Source organism: Cyprinus carpio, chromosome A15 (genome assembly GCF_018340385.1).
Source record: "Cyprinus carpio isolate SPL01 chromosome A15, ASM1834038v1, whole genome shotgun sequence".
Lineage (NCBI taxonomy): Eukaryota > Metazoa > Chordata > Actinopteri > Cypriniformes > Cyprinidae > Cyprinus > Cyprinus carpio.
The window spans coordinates 9,379,279-9,395,325 of NC_056586.1; the positions used below are offsets into that span (position 1 = coordinate 9,379,279).

The 16,047-nt window shown below is 35.5% G+C and overlaps 2 protein-coding genes across 3 annotated transcripts; both read left to right on the forward strand.

The window, feature by feature from the left end:
- The first annotated feature begins 828 nt into the window (after window positions 1–828).
- On the forward strand, window positions 829–5,197 carry ppm1na (protein phosphatase, Mg2+/Mn2+ dependent, 1Na (putative)). The gene is made up of 6 exons (XM_042770939.1): window positions 829–1,469; window positions 2,263–2,834; window positions 4,111–4,228; window positions 4,358–4,472; window positions 4,612–4,675; window positions 4,818–5,197. The coding sequence occupies exons 1-6, from the start codon at window positions 1,067–1,069 to the stop codon at window positions 4,845–4,847; spliced, it is 1,302 nt and encodes a 433-aa protein (XP_042626873.1). The 5' UTR covers window positions 829–1,066; the 3' UTR covers window positions 4,848–5,197.
- A 597-nt stretch (window positions 5,198–5,794) lies between these two features.
- Window positions 5,795–15,078, forward strand: LOC109057102 (4F2 cell-surface antigen heavy chain). Of its 2 annotated transcripts, none has more exons than XM_019074298.2 (9): window positions 5,795–6,509; window positions 7,058–7,471; window positions 8,119–8,283; window positions 8,862–8,959; window positions 9,747–9,824; window positions 9,957–10,012; window positions 12,860–13,055; window positions 14,072–14,179; window positions 14,469–15,078. In XM_019074298.2, the coding sequence occupies exons 2-9, from the start codon at window positions 7,096–7,098 to the stop codon at window positions 14,844–14,846; spliced, it is 1,455 nt and encodes a 484-aa protein (XP_018929843.1). In that variant the 5' UTR covers window positions 5,795–6,509; window positions 7,058–7,095; the 3' UTR covers window positions 14,847–15,078. The 2 variants fall into 2 exon arrangements, with proteins under 2 accessions (XP_018929843.1, XP_018929842.1); XM_019074297.2 differs by having other exon boundaries at window positions 7,087–7,471.
- Window positions 15,079–16,047: the final 969 nt, after the last annotated feature.

The following is a 16,047-nucleotide window of genomic DNA, read 5'->3' on the forward strand; positions in this document are numbered from 1 at the left end:
TGTAATAGTAACGTGTACAAACACAAAAAAGGGAATCTCTAAAAAAGTAAACCTGCCTCTTATGTAATTGTAATTATGCAGGCTTGAATGTCAGGGTTATATAATGCCCTTGCTCACTTTAATCACTCATTGTGAATAAATGGCTTACATCCAAACGTCACACACCTACGCATCTTAAATACAGATAATCTGCAAGCCTTCCAAGAACTGGGCCTTCCTAAGGAGGACAGTTCCTATTCATAAAGACAATTACCTGAAGAGATATGAAAACTGGCTATTCAACCATCCAGACTACTGTTTTACTATTTCAAACAATTTATAGTAGTGAAACGCAAACTTTACTTATAGTCAATTAGGAGTGTTTGTGACAACATGTGGTTCTCACTGGCGATTAGGCATTTAGAAGATCAAAATTAAATCTAAATATCTGGATAAGCCCACAGCAGCTGTGAACAGATATGAAAAGTCGGCTTTAAGTCACTATCAATTTGTATTGAACAATAATTGGACTATATTGCATAACACAACACATTTCAAATATATACTGTCAAAATCCAAATCACATCCCAGCAAAAGCTCATGGTCAATATTGCACATGACATTTAAATCTGTCCTGTTTGTATGCTCATTATGAAACACTGTGTAGTTCATCAAGTGCATGTGTGCACGCTAACTAATCCAGACACATTACGGAGTAGGGATTACATGAGAGTGTACAGATGAAAGGAAAGACAGAACACTGTCTGAGGATGAGTGAACATAAATAGATTAGCCAATCAGAACTTGGCAAGTAAGAGGACAAGGCTTGGCAAAAGTAATAAACACACCCAGAATTCAGAAGACTTCATGTCATTAGAACAGTCCAATGGATTTCCTTGGGAACAACAGAAGCTTGCTCAAACATATTTAGGACACCAAACTAATTGTGTGCATTAACACTGTTTGTCCAGCAATAGACCCTTCTATTTTAGCTCCAACTCAACGGGAGGCACTGGATCGGCTTCGGAGGACCAGAAAGAGGAGTTTGAGGAACAGTAGGAGACTGAAGCAAAGGATCTGTGTGGCCATGAGAACCGCCAGGCGAGCCAGCAACATGGAGGTGCCCTCATTCCTGAGGCAGCTGGTAAAGGAAACCGAGAAGATGGTGACCTTCTTCTTCAAGGGTGGCCGACGGGAGCCGGGAGTTGATGATGAGTACTCTGAAAATGAAGAGGACATGGGCAGACCCTACCTAGAAAGGCCCATTTTGGAGAAAGATACAGCAGAAGGCGGGTCGAAATGTGGCATTAACTACGGCATGGCCAGTATGCAGGGTTGGCGTGCCCAGATGGAGGATTCCCACACCTGCATGCCAGAGATGACCAATGCCTTGCCAGACTGGAGCTATTTTGCCGTGTACGATGGACATGCGGGGAGAATGGTGGCTCAGTACTGCTCCAGACACCTGCTGGATTTTATTCTCGACACAGGTACTCACCGATTATATGCAGATTATCAGTCTTGAAGATAAAATGATGGAATTTGTACATGCAAACAGTGATGTTGTGCTTTTACATGTCAGCAATTTCAAAATGTAAACTAGATTTTTAAATTTAAAGACTGAAATATTACTGCCAGTGCAATATCTGCTAAGCACAATAATTTGCTGGTGTTCTAGGTGTCAGACAGCTTCATATTATTAAGTTTCTCGTGTCAGACTGCTGCAGATGGTTACTTATAGGCAAAGTAAAAAGAGCTGTGAGGTATTGTTCATGTCAGGATGGTGTTTTATATATAAACTGCTAAAAAAGACTTTTTAATTTGTATATTTTTATTAAAATTTTTATAAAAAGATTGTTAGACTTTTTTTGGACTTGTTGTCGACTAAATTTCTTTAAAATGCTACAATTACTTTTTCTAGATATTTTTGTAATACTCATCCTCAAGTTCTAAACTTGTAAGAATTTCTTTCAGCTGATGAACACATTTTCTGAAGAATGTTGGCAACCAAAATGTCGACAGTAGCCATTGAATTGAAAAAATAAAATAAATAAATAAAATACTATGGAAGTCAGTGAGGAAGACATTCTTGAAAATATCTTCTTCTGTGTTCAGCAGAAGAAAGAAACTCATTAGTAGGTCAATTATTAGGCCATCTAATATTTTGGAACACATTAAGTGATGTAAGGTTAAACAGTCATGTAGGTTGAGCGGCAGGTTTCTGGGCAGATAGAAAGGCCTCATGTCACTGTGTTTGACCCTTTTGTATGATTGTCTAATCAGGCTGTGTGACGGTGGATGAGGATGTAGACCAGGTCAAAGATGGCATCAGAGTTGGCTTTCTTAACATAGATCGTCACATGCACACACTGACCCGCAATGAGAGCTGGGACCACAGTGGATCGACAGCAACCGCTGTCATGATCTCTCCACGAAACATCTACTTCATCAACTGTGGTGATTCACGGACCTTCCTTTGCCGCGATGGCCAGGTGGTCTTCTACACGGAGGACCACAAACCTATCAACCCACGTGAGAAAGAGCGCATCCAGAACGCTGGCGGCTCCGTCACCCTGCAGCGCATCAACGGCTCGCTGGCCGTGTCCCGCGCCCTTGGCGACTTCAACTTTAAGGAGGTGGAATGGAGGACTCAGACCGAACAGCTGGTGTCTCCTGAACCAGAGGTGTACGAGCTGGAGCGAACCCCAAAAGATGAGTTCCTGGTGGTAGCGTGTGATGGTGTCTGGGACGCCATCAGTAATGAGGAGCTGTGTGCATTTGTGCGCAACCGTCTGCAAGTCTGTGATGATCTGAGGGAGATCTGCACACAGGTCATTGACCTCTGCCTCTATAAGGTTGGTTACAGCAGTGAGAGGATCCCATTGGTTTGGCCACAGGTCATAAATTTAATCTCCAGCGAGATTTAACTAAAACTATTAAAATTGTTTTCAGTAATTGAAATAAAGATAAAATTAAAAATGTTCAGTCATCTCAAAAAAAACATCCTTTAATAGAAATATAGGGGAAATTATACATTTTATAAAATATAATAATAATAAAACACACATTAATTTAAGCTGGGGTACTAAAATTACTAGAACTGAAATAAAAATAATGAAATATACATTTTTATTTATTTTTTCTAAATAAAATTTAAACAAAGAAACAAGAAAAAAAATCTAATAAAAATTACAAAACCACAGAGCAAAATTACTAAAACTAAAAGTAAAATTAAAATGAAAAATGAAGATATAAAAACAAAAGCTTTTTCAATAATCAAATTCATCATTTTATATAAATAATAACCAAGATATTACTTGCTGGATGCAATGCATTGAGGTATATTATGTGTTCTGCACATTTAGGCTAAATATATGTGCACCATATAATATAATCCAGTTATTACATACAGTATACATACTAAATGAAGCAAAAATAATACAACTATGGTACAGTATACTATTCCGAACAATAACCTAATTGATGGTTTGTCAAAGGTTTGAGACTCTTAGCATTTTAACAAATAATTTAGATATCAACAAACAAACCTGTATATTCTGTTTCGTTTGATGCAGACTACTTGGTTCTTATTTCTACTTTTCCACTAATTTAATACAACCCCTTTTCTTAGTGGGTGATTCTTGGTACGAATAAACTTTAAAATACATTTGACATTATGCCATTTAACAAACAAACAAACAAACAAACAAACAAACAAACAAACAAACAAACAAACAAACAAACAAACAAAATAGTACATGTCTTTTAAAAAGAAGTGTCAGATTTGTTTTCTCACAATATGAGAATGTCTTGTTACTTAAAATGGTTAGGCATTTGGATTACATAATATTATATAATGGTATTTCCCTGCCGCATGCTGAGGCCAGGAAGATTACAGAGCGCATCATAGAATCAGCTTGACCTGTTCTATGTAGGTTCTGTTCTTTAAATAGAATGATTACAGGAGAGAGCGAGAGGGGATTACGACTGAGATTCAGACTGCAGGTTAAGGGATATCCAGAGTCCTGACCAGCTAATCAACAAGGCCAAGAGGTCCTTTAGTTTATAACTGTTAGCTGAACATACTGATCTTAATTCATTAACTCGATATTTTAAATTCTTATCTTGCAGGGAAGTTTAGACAACATCAGCATTATCATTATTTGCTTTGATGGCGCCCCCAAGGTGACCCCAGAGGCACTGCAACAGGAGGCAGAGTTAGAACGCGTCATTGAGCAAAAAGTGGCAGGTAATTTCACTAATTCACTTGATATAAAAGGTTTTAAACTATATAATAAAAATACTAGATTAGATTAAATATCTCTCTAAATGTCAGATTTTATATATAAAAGTGCATTTTGTTTTTCATGTTACTTAGAGATCATTAACGTGATCAGATCTAAAGACGAGGAACCTGACCTGCTCTATGTGATGAAATTCCTGGCATCTGAAAATATTCCCGGCCTCCCACCAAGTGGAGGAATCTCATGCAAGTAAGTGGACACTAAAACAGTTAGTTACTGTCTTTGCTCATTTTTACCAAGGGGGGCAATGTTAGTGGAGGGCACTGTATATAGGTGACAATTCAACTTTCAAACATGTTTTCTCAATCTCTGTTTTGTTTGTCTGCAGGAAAGATTGCATAATTGGTGCATATCAAAAATATGCAGCAGCCTTCAGATCTCTTGAGCCGATGGTATGTTAAAGCCGTATTATATTATTCCTCAACAGTTTATTTTTTATTTTTTTAATACGATCTCTAGGTGTCTTTAAATGTAAAGTGCAAATGTTCAATTTACAAACATCAACAATTTTCCACTAATTTGTCGTCATTTAAGGATACTGGCGGCTCTGATGACTCCACCTAGTGGCCATTATGTTGGAGATCAAGAATCAAGCCTTGAATCTCTGTAATGTAATAATGTGAGGAGGACATTTGTGTACCACCTGTTTTACAGAGGTCTGATTGTTTAGCCAAACTATTTCTTTTTTAAATCAATGTTGTGTATTTAAACAGAAATGGGGGGAAAGGAGGGTTTATCAAACGCTTTCATGAAGGTAAAGCATTAAACACTGACATCATGTAAAGCTTTTAATGGAAGATATAAAGATTTTACTTTACTTAAAGGTGAAGTGCGTAATATACCACTAGTGCCACCAAATGGAATTGTTAGTGTTTTTGGTTAAAGATTTCAAGGGCACAATATTCCATAATATATATATATATATATATATATATATATATATATATATATATATATATATATATATATATATATATATATATATATATTTATATTATATATATATGATGTGTGTGTGTGTGTGTGTGTGTTGATATGGAAACTTTAAAATGCCACAGAGCCCAAGTTTTTAGTAAGATTACTTAAAAAAAAAATGTAATTAAATATAAGGCTTACTTGATTGTCTATCCACTTATAGCTGGGATAAAATAAATAATTCAATTTATTTAGCCTTTTAAGTAACAGTTTTCTAAATGTATTTAAATAAATACTCAAATTAAAAAATAATTATAAATATGTTTCTCATAACTAACTTCACGAGTGACCCACGATTTACAAACATTATAAGATACTTCAATGTATAAGTGTATTATAAATATGTTTGCTTTATTTGTTTATGGATGTTAAGCTCTCTTTACTTACAGAGAGCTTAGATTTATATAAACAAACCTGTACAATATATTAAAACTAACATCTGTAAAACTTTATAAAGGGTACTTAAAATATAAATTCACTTATCTCTCGCTCTCTCTCTTATTTATTTGTGTTTTACTATAGTACATACATCAGTTTTAAAACACATGAAAAATAACATTGAGAATGAGGACTCATTTTGTATAAAAGCACTTTCTCTGTCATTTTGTCAGTCTAAATAGTTATGAAATCATACATGAAGAGCTCAGGCGTTATGTTTTACAGTTAAGTATTAGTGAAGAGTGGATGAATTGTCCAAATACTTTTTTGTGTGTGTGTGTGTTGTATCCAGTATATCACTATGCAAAGGTTTACAGAAATACATGCTTTTCTGAAAAGGCACAAACAGAGATATAAGATAATATGCATTTATTTATTATATGTTAAGTTATTCATTATAGATTAGATGTAGAAGTATTTCTTATCCTGCTCCTAATGTTAGTGTTACAGCTAATATTTCTCAGTTGCTGTTAGCCCTCTGAACAACAGACATTCATGAAGCTTATGTTATGTTTGGCCTTTAGTGAATGTACCATAACCTCTGTAGAATGTGTGACTGAGGTGTCATGGCTCTTCACACCTCTATACTAATTACTGAAACCTCATCTTTGGTGGAACTGTCATACTTTAATGTTCAAAGAGAGTTCAAAACAAGAGGCTCAAGGATTCGTGAGCATTTGGACCTCACTGAAGTTTAACCTGTTCTTCATTGCAACATCACTGGTGTGTTTATCATAACAATAAACTGAAAACTGAAACAAAAAGAAGTGCAGAGTCACAGAGAGAGCTTGCAGTGTCAGACGTTCCCAACAGGTAAGTACAAAAGCTAAAATATCTTGTCTTTGAGACTAGAATTCACTGGTGGGAGGATTTTACAGTGTTTAGTGTCATTACATTAAGTATACAGACCAAGAAATACTAAACAATATGTAAATAAATACGCGAAACACTAACTGAACTCTGACATGAATACCGAGCATGAAATAACATTGTGCTAATGTGTCATGGAGCTAGTCACTAGTGAACAAGTATTATGGGATATTTTATGACGCTGAGTTTCTATGTTTTACTCAGTAAATTCCTTTACATTAGTAACATTAAGCACTCAGTTGTGCCACCAGAGACATTCAACAAAGAATGAAAAATACAGTATACATCATACATGACTATATTTTTATATTGAGCATTCATGGAGAAACACAATATATGTGATAATTTCAGGGGTTTTGATCAGCTACAAAACAAGAAATATTTTACATATGATAAAATTCGATGGAATTTGGTGCTGTGGTTGTATTGGTATTGTGGGATACCTACACTATAAAGTCACTATAAAACACTATAAAGTTTTGTGCAAACAGTTTTCTTCTCAATGGCTCCTACCATCCAGTGAGACCAGATGACACTGAAGGTCGAAGGTGATCCAGGCTATGGCAGCGCATCTGCTGGAGGTCGATTCACTGATCTGGACAGCTCAGAGACCGTACCTCTCCTCATCCCAGACACTGAGCAACACCAGCACACCCGGAAGCACCTGAGCAGAGAAGAGCTGGAGAAGTGCGCAGGAGGACCAGAATGGAAGAAGTTTCGTTCTCGTCTTGTGCTTTGCTTCTGGATTGGTTGGCTGATAATGCTGTGCGCTGCAATCACAATAATCATTCAGAGCCCGCGGATGGAGTCTCCTTCACTGCACTGGTGGCAGAGGGATGTGTTTTACCGCCTGCATCCTACACTCTTCATGGATGCAGACAGTGACGAGGTCAGCCGTATCAGCAGTAAGTTACTGTAATTAAAATATCATTTACAGCAGTAACAATGATGGTAGATTGCAAAAATGGTTCATAGTGGCATTACTGCAAAAAAATTATTTTTGAAACCTTTATGTTTGAGAGTGTAGTATACACTTAATCAGAAAACAAATATGTAAACATGCAAATTTTACAATATAATATATAAATTAAAAAATAAAAAAATAAATATTAAAATATAAATAAATGATAAATGATTTTTTTTATTTATCATCATCCTTTCAAATTAAATAGATATGAAAAATAATAACCCATAACATTTCTCATGTTACAGGGTTGAACAGCAAAAAAAAAAAAATAAATAAATAAATAAATAAATAAATAAAATGTGTAATACTTCAGCTGGCAAATTACATCACATTATTCACTTGTTTGTAAAAAAAAAAAATAATTTCAATTTTCTGAAATATAATTGTAATAATAAATAATAAATATATCAATTTTACAGTATATAACCCAACAAATATTAGATTACTACTGATATAAGAAGTGTCATGGTGCTGTGATTGAGCGCAAGCAGCACAGAATGGACTATAAAGGCGGCCTAATATTAGTAAACAGCAATAAAATTCCAGTAGTAAAGACCAGCATGATAGTGTATGTTTCACGTTCAGGGGTGTCCGAGCAGCTGCTGTATCTGAAATCGCTGGGGGTCGGGGCAGTGATCCTGGAGGGGTTATTCCGGCATGACATCTCTCCTACCAACCTGACAGAGATTGACCAAAGTCTGGGCACACTTCCACAATTCACACGGCTTATCACAGAAAGCCGCAAAGCAGGTATGTATATTTTTATTATTGAGAAATACACTTGATTTTATTTTGGTAGTTTTGCTGGCATTCACCCTTTTATAAAAGTGAAAAGTTTTCTTTAAATGATTTATCTACATGTGGACCAGGATTGTGGTACCTTTGGCATTCACTAGATGGTGCTGTTAGGTCACATCAGTCTTCTCTTGTCTTACACACTGGTCTCAAAGTATTTGGACACTTAAGCCATGTATGAAAGTCATTGCATTAAACTTACAAAGATATCAAAGTGGCATGTGCAAACAAATTATGCAATTTTTTCTTAGCCAATATTAACTAATTACTTTTAGCCAACTGGCCTCAAGGTAATTTAAAGTAGATATATGAAGACCCTCAAGTTCACACAGCTGTCCTCAAAGTGTCCAAATGCTTTTTGCTTCATCTTTTATATCTTTTGTGAAGTGTTTTTTGGCTACTGTAAATCCATGCTTGTTAAACAATGGTGAATACAAACCCATTTTTGCACTTAAAAATATTAAGCAACATTAGGCTATGTTGGTTGTCATAAAGCAATATTAACTGATCCACTGGATTTGTATATGTTTCAGGTGTGAGAGTGATGCTGGACCTTTGTGAGCTGGATCTGTTTGAGCAGGAGTCGGGTAATGACACTGATGTTTGGTCAGGTCCATCAGAGTACATTCAAGTAAGAAATATCGCATATATACTGGATATATATATATATATATATATATATATATATATATATAATTATATATATATATATATATATATATATATATATATATATAATGCAAGATATCATTAAGAGTGTGTATTATTTTTTCAACATAGACTGATTGGAAATGTCTCTCCAAAAAGTACCTATACATTCAGTTCACTGTATGTATCTAGCTGAAATAATCACTAGAAGTAGTAAAACAGCCAACCATTTTTATTCCTTTTCACAAAAATTATTATTACGGGGCAGATTATTAATTAATAAAGATTTTTTTTTGTAATTACTTGCACAATACTTATGACCTCAAACAATTTGCATAGTCCATGATTTCTAAACTAACACATTTAAACATTTGCATCACACAACCAGCTCTGTCTGGCTTTTCCGATGTAGTAAACTTGCTGGGTAGCTCACCTGGTGCAATGCAGAGCACTTATATGAGTCCCATGAAACACAAGTGACGAAAGAGCTCAAAGACTTGTAGAAGCAAGCTAAAATGGCATGGTTGCTTCAGTGTTTTTATCTCAAGATTGCATTTTTGTTAACACTATCAGTTAAGTTTAGAGTATGGGTTTGATGTAGGTGGTACGTTATTTTCAAATGTGAAGAATAAAAAAAAAATTATATTGTGGCAACTTTAAATGTCACTAGATGAACGAAAGATTCATGTGGTCAGGATTTTTGTTTTATGACCATATTTCTGCTTACCTTTTGTTCATTATTGCTCATGTGGTATGATTTTCCTCTCTAGTACTCATTAAGGTATTGGCTGGAGCATGGTATATCTGGGTTTGGGATCTGTGACACAGACGCAGCCTTCTCTGCAAAGGTAAAGCTGCCTGAAAACACACTGACGTGTCTTTTTATGTGGAAAAAATGTGTGGGTTTTTCTTGGAGACATGATGTGGTGAGCCCATGCCCAGTGTCTGCTTAAAAATTGATGTGTTTTTATGCTTCACAGACCCTAATGGAGTGGAATGTGCTGATACAAGAGTTCAGTTCACAAGATGATGAAAGGTATCCCGTTTGTCTGCTGAACTACTGGTGTAGCAAATTAGTTTAAACGGGAAATGTATTTAAATATTTACAGTTAATTATAATTAATGACAATTATTTATATCAGCTGCCAGTAGTAACTGTAGCAGAATGAATTTGACCATCAACTAATCTGATCAGCAAGCATTCAGTGTAATTTCATATCAACTCTAAGAAAGGATGTTTTCGTGGCCATAGAAAATAACTTCCTTACAGTACTAGTGCATTAAACATGTAACAAGATCAGGAATTGTTAAAAGGACATTATCCACAAGCAGTGACAGAATCAGAAACTCATTTAATTTATAATAATAATAAATAATACATTTTATTTGTAATGTGCCTTTCTTACACTCAAGGCTCTACAACAGTATAAAACAACAATAAAAGAAACAACACTACTCCATAATAACAATCACAATGACAACACAATAACAACAACGGCAACAACAACTGTAAGATTATAACATAAAAGCTTCACTAAAGAGATATGTTTTGATTAATTTCTTAAAACAATCAAAAGACGGAGCATTCCTAATAGGAAAAGGCTGAGAATTCCACAACCTGGGAGCAATACAAGAGAATGACCTCCCACCCATAGTTTTGAGTTTACAATGAGGCTGGGACAGAGTAAGAGAACCAGTAAAGCGGAGAGACCGAGATGGCATTGACACTGTGACCAAATTACAAATATACTCTGGGGCCAGCCCATGTACTGCTTTATAGGTTAAGATAGAACTTTAAAATCAATACGTGATTGAACTGGAAGACAGTGTAGTTGAGAAAGCACAGGAGTGATATGACTTTGGAATGGTGTATAAATTAAAACATGAGCAGCTGAATTTTGCACATATTGCAGCCTCTTAATCATATTTGCAGGTAACCCTGCAAAAAGAGAATTACAATAATCAAGGCTGGATATTATAAAGGCGTGAATAAGCCTTTCTGCATCAGGCATATAGAGAAACGGTCTTATACGTGCAATATTCTGAAGATGATAAAAAGCTACTTTAGTAACAGTCTTAAAATGAGTGTTAAAAGTCAGCTGTGCATCAAAAATCACACCCAAATTCCGCACCAGTACAGAAGGGAGAATCTGCGCTCATCCACTGTAAGTTTAAAATTATTACATTGATTTACAGCAGTTGAAGTGCTAATTAAAGAACTTCAGTTTTTAAGCAGTTTAACTGTAGTTCTGTAGTTTCATGCAGACCTGTATGTCCAGTAAATCAGGTTGTAACATCAGGTTGAGTACTAATGTAAATCTGGATATCATCTGCATGTCAATGATAACACAGACCATACTTTGAGTGATCTGCCCGAGAGGCAACATATAAATGCTGAAAAGAGTAGGACCCAATACCGACCCCTGAGGGACGCCCTGCCACAATGGAACAGTCTGAGATCTGTTTGTACCAGAATAAACTAATTGAGTGCATTCTGAAAGATATGATTCAAACCATTTTAAAGTTGTACCAGAAAGACCAATCCACTTTTGTAATCTGTCCAGTAGTATAGTGTGACAAATGGTATCGAATGCAGCACCGAGATCTGACCAAAATCAAAATGCCACAAGCCCCAGAATCTGCTCCAACAAGGAGACCATTCATTACCCTCAAAAGGGCAGTCTCCATCCTGTTTCCAGACCTAAACCCTGGTTGAAAAGGTTCTAGTAGTCTGCTTGCAGAGAAATGATTTTGTAGCTGACCAGCTACTACACGCTCAAGAACCTTAGCAACGAATGCAAGTTTTAGACAGGCCTATAATTAGACATGTCGGCAATATCACTCCCCAGTTTTTTTAAGAACTGGTTTGACTGCTGCTACTTTAAGTGCTGGAGTAATGATCCCGGAAACAAGTGAAGTGTTCACAATCACTTTAATATGAAGAATAAAAAATGGCAGACACTTCTTCAAAACACTTGTAGGAAGTGGATCAAGTATAGAAGATGAAGAATTCTTTGCTGAAACCAATTTTAAAATAAAATCAGAACTAACAGCAGTAAAACTTGAAAACAGAGGAGGGGAAGTAAAGGGATGCAGGTCTAATAGTTCAAATGAAGCAGAGACAGATCCAATAGTATTATAAATGTTCTCGATTTTCCTATATTGTCACTCCAACTGCCTACCAGTTGCCTTAAGCTCAAAAAGCTCAGGCGTATACCATTGAGAAGACCTCTTAAAAGAAACAACACGCTTCTTCACAGGGGCAAACTCATCCAGAGTAGATGTAAAGGCAGCATTATATTGGTCAATGGAAGTCACAACTGGTTGTTCAATAAAAAATAGTATGTATAAAAGTGTCTAGGTCAATATCTCTTATTTTTCTAAAGCAAATTACATGCTCCTTGGTTGTCTGTGGAGAATGTGGAAACACACTAAAGGTAATAAGTTTGTGATCACGTATACATGATACATCAGTACACTCACTCACTACAACATGTGGACTTAAAGCATGCTCTTAAATAAATCATATCCTGGTTGCCATGGTAACCAGTGGTCTCGGGGGTCGTTCACAGACGTCCCAGCACCCAGGTTGTTACACAATCATTCATTCATAATAATTCCCAAAACATAACCAATAACCTACTCTCCCATAAATCCAGGCATTACACTGGCAATGAAGCAAAACCAATTCCTGAATGATTAATCAAGTCTTGATGAAAAATGGAAGTAAAATAGATTATAAACATAACTTTATATTGAGTTTAACTCCATATTCACTGTAAGCCCATTCACTAAACTTGACAAATGTAATAATTAATAATTTTGCTATATAAACTTGCTGCAGTCTTGGTGACATAAATGGGGTCTTGTTATCTCGTTGTAGAATACTGATGGTGAGGCAAACAGGTAACACTCTTCCAGCACTCAATGTGTCCAGCATTGCTGTCAATGGTTCACTGGTGGAGCTGGTTACAAAGTCACTGATCCCCCCAACACACCATCCATTGTCTCCCTCTGAGGTGGCTGAGGCCATGGAGGCCAGTCTGCAGATGCCACAAGGAAACTGGCCGAGCTGGACTGTGAGTGGACATTACACTGAACTGACTCGATTTGTTTATTGACAGCAAAATTCCCAAAATATTTTATGAAATTATCGTATTAAAGCCAATGTTGCTAGCCATTAGACTGCTAAGCTAACATTCCATCATTATATCCTCTAGTCAGCATGCTAATCATTTAACTTGCTAAGCTAGTGTAAGTCCAGTGCATGTACATCTACTGGGGACAGAATCTTGCACAGAGATTCTTTAAATGATTCCCAAAACCTAAGCTGGTTTGCTGGTCCTACTTGGTCTGCTTTGTCAGACTGCTCAGGGGTGTGTTGTCCAAAAGCATTGTTAGCCAACTATGAACACGAGTTCTGTCATTATCAACAAGATTTGGTATTTCCTGAAACCATAACAGCAACAAAAACCCAACAAAAACCAATCACATTAAAATCAGCACACAACATCATGTCAACAATCATATTTTTAAAGACTTAAAACATTCATGAACTCATAAACAAAAACAAAGCTAACATGCAAAACAATCTTTGATTATTGTCGTTTTATTTTTTCGCTTAATATTGTTTTTTTTTGCTCTGGAAGAAAAAATTATCTGGCAATAACATGATCACGGTATCATTTTTGTGACGCATCAAACAGGAACAGCTTTATTTACAGTAAACAAGACCAATATAGTTTAATTCGTGTTTTAGTGCTAAAACTTGCACATACAGAGAAATTGAAATGTAAAAAATAATAATGAAAAAAAAAAAAATTTAAATATTAGGGGAGACTTCATTTGTGATTTCCAGGTATATATGCAAATGAAAATGTTCATCAAGTTATTACAAACATGTCTAAAAGTCATGGAAAAGTTATTAAAGTCATTGGTCAGAAGGCTTTAAAACTTTACATTTTGATGACTTTGATGACCAATAATTCATTGAACAAAACACGTTGTGGTGGGCACAAACCATGTTGCATTTTCACAAGAGAAGTTTTTAAGAATGCTTTGTATGCAATGTCACATGTGTTTGTGCCAATAACAGGTGGGTGGAGGAGTACCATGGGAGCTGCAGAGAGCAATTCTAGTCCTGATCATGACTTTACCTGGGACACCCATCATCAAATACGGAGATGAAGTCAATCCAGTTCAGGTGAGAAAACACTGCTGTAGATCAAGTGTGAAAGGTCCTTTATTAAAAATAAAGGTTCTTAATTGGCATCTCTGATTCCATGAAGAACCTTAAATATCCATGGAAGCTTTCCATTGGACAAAAGGTTCTTTATAGTGGAAAAAGGTTTATAAATAAACATAACATAAATAAAAATGTTTCACTTAAATGTTCTTTAAGGAACCCACAAGGCTTGTTCTGTCACATATGAATTCAAATTCAAATTATGGCATGGCATGACATTTCTATTTATTTAAAAATACATTCTCAGGACCTGGATCAGGTGAATCAGCCTCTAGCCCTCTTCCATTCTCTGAGTCAGTCACGTGCCCATGAAGAGGCTCTACACTTTGGCAGATTCACCTTCCTTTCCTTCAATCACAGCATGTCATCCTCTGGCCTCAATTCTACAGCCACACCTCCTTTAGCTTTCCTGCGCTCATGGGGCTGTGTTCACTTCCTGGCCCTGTTTAATTTGGGGTCTGAACCTCACACTCTGGATCCAGACTGGGCTCCCAGCCTACCTGAAGGTGGGGTATTTGTAACCAGCACAGGTCTTGACCGATATGGCCCCGTGTCTCTGAGGTCAATAAAAATAAAGCCACACGAGGCCATTGTCATAAAACTGTTTGAATCTGACAACTCTTAAGATGAAAAAAGGCTTGTGTTTGCTTATTAAAACACTAATGATGTTTAGTTTTGGTTAGATGTAACTAACATTAAGTATTTATTACAACTAAATTAAATGAATAAATATTGGCAGTGGGACTGGAGTGCACTTTGTTTCTTTGCAAATAATCATATAAAGAGAAACTAATGCAAATTTAAATTAGGATGTTTTTTCAATTATGGACACTTTTACAGTATATCCAGGTGTGGATTCTTATTAATAACAGATTTAACTGTTTTATTTTTATTACATGATGGTATATATTAAAATGGTAAACTTCTTAGCCTCCTTTTTGTTTGCTACTTTTCAAATAACTTTTATGTATAGTTTTTTTTAATACTTTCACTATTTTTTTTATTATTTTTATGTAAAAATAGATTATTAAAATGTTAATACATTTGCAAATAGTGAAATAGTGAATTTTATTTATTTATTTATTTATTTATTTAATTATAAAGTCAAGCTTTATTGTTGCATTATGCAAACATTATGTGCAAATATTATTTCATTGTATGTTTAAAAGAACACAGTGTTTTTGAAAGAACATAAGAAAGAATATTTTCTGAATGGACAAAAGTGCCCATAGTCATTATGCAAACATTATGTGCAAATATTATTTCATTGTATGTTGTAGGATACATAAAATGCCCATAAGAAAGAATATTTTCTGAATGGACAAAAGTGCCCATAGTTGAGTTATTTAAAGAGATAAAATTACATTATGAATTTGTTTTCAATTAATTTTTCAGAGAATTTTATTGTATAAGTTATTGTATAAGTACAAAAAACAACGACACACACAGATGACACATCCGGTTCTGGTTCTCCGATGCTGTTATGGTTTGACATTAACATCTTTATTCTATAAACATGCCCGTCCCGAGACATTTTGTAACTTTAGACAGTTTTTCTTGATCTCACCCATAGTTTATGTGCAAACAGCCAAAAGCTATGTCCATTGTTAAGGTAACACTGGTAATGTGAATTCATGCATATTTCTTGTTATATGAAAATGCACTGCAATGCACTTGTGCATATAACGCTGGTTATTTGTTAACCTAGAAAAAAAGCTTTTGCTAAAATTCTGTTTTTAAGGATAGGCCCATATCTTCTGGGCCCAATTAGTAGGCTGTCCTATAGAGGACCTTAGTGGGACCACCTAATTCCCAGGTGTCCCCCC

Excerpts from the sequence above, each read along its gene's own strand:
- ppm1na (XM_042770939.1), top strand. The coding sequence starts at position 1,067 with ATGAGAACCGCCAGGCGAGCCAGCAACATGGAGGTGCCCTCATTCCTG. Across the intron at positions 1,470-2,262 it reads GGATTTTATTCTCGACACAG|GCTGTGTGACGGTGGATGAG; the intron begins GTACTCACCGAT and ends TTGTCTAATCAG. Across the intron at positions 2,835-4,110 it reads TTGACCTCTGCCTCTATAAG|GGAAGTTTAGACAACATCAG; the intron begins GTTGGTTACAGC and ends CTTATCTTGCAG.
- LOC109057102 (XM_019074298.2), top strand. The coding sequence starts at position 7,096 with ATGACACTGAAGGTCGAAGGTGATCCAGGCTATGGCAGCGCATCTGCT. Across the intron at positions 9,825-9,956 it reads ACGCAGCCTTCTCTGCAAAG|ACCCTAATGGAGTGGAATGT; the intron begins GTAAAGCTGCCT and ends TATGCTTCACAG. Across the intron at positions 10,013-12,859 it reads AGTTCACAAGATGATGAAAG|AATACTGATGGTGAGGCAAA; the intron begins GTATCCCGTTTG and ends ATCTCGTTGTAG.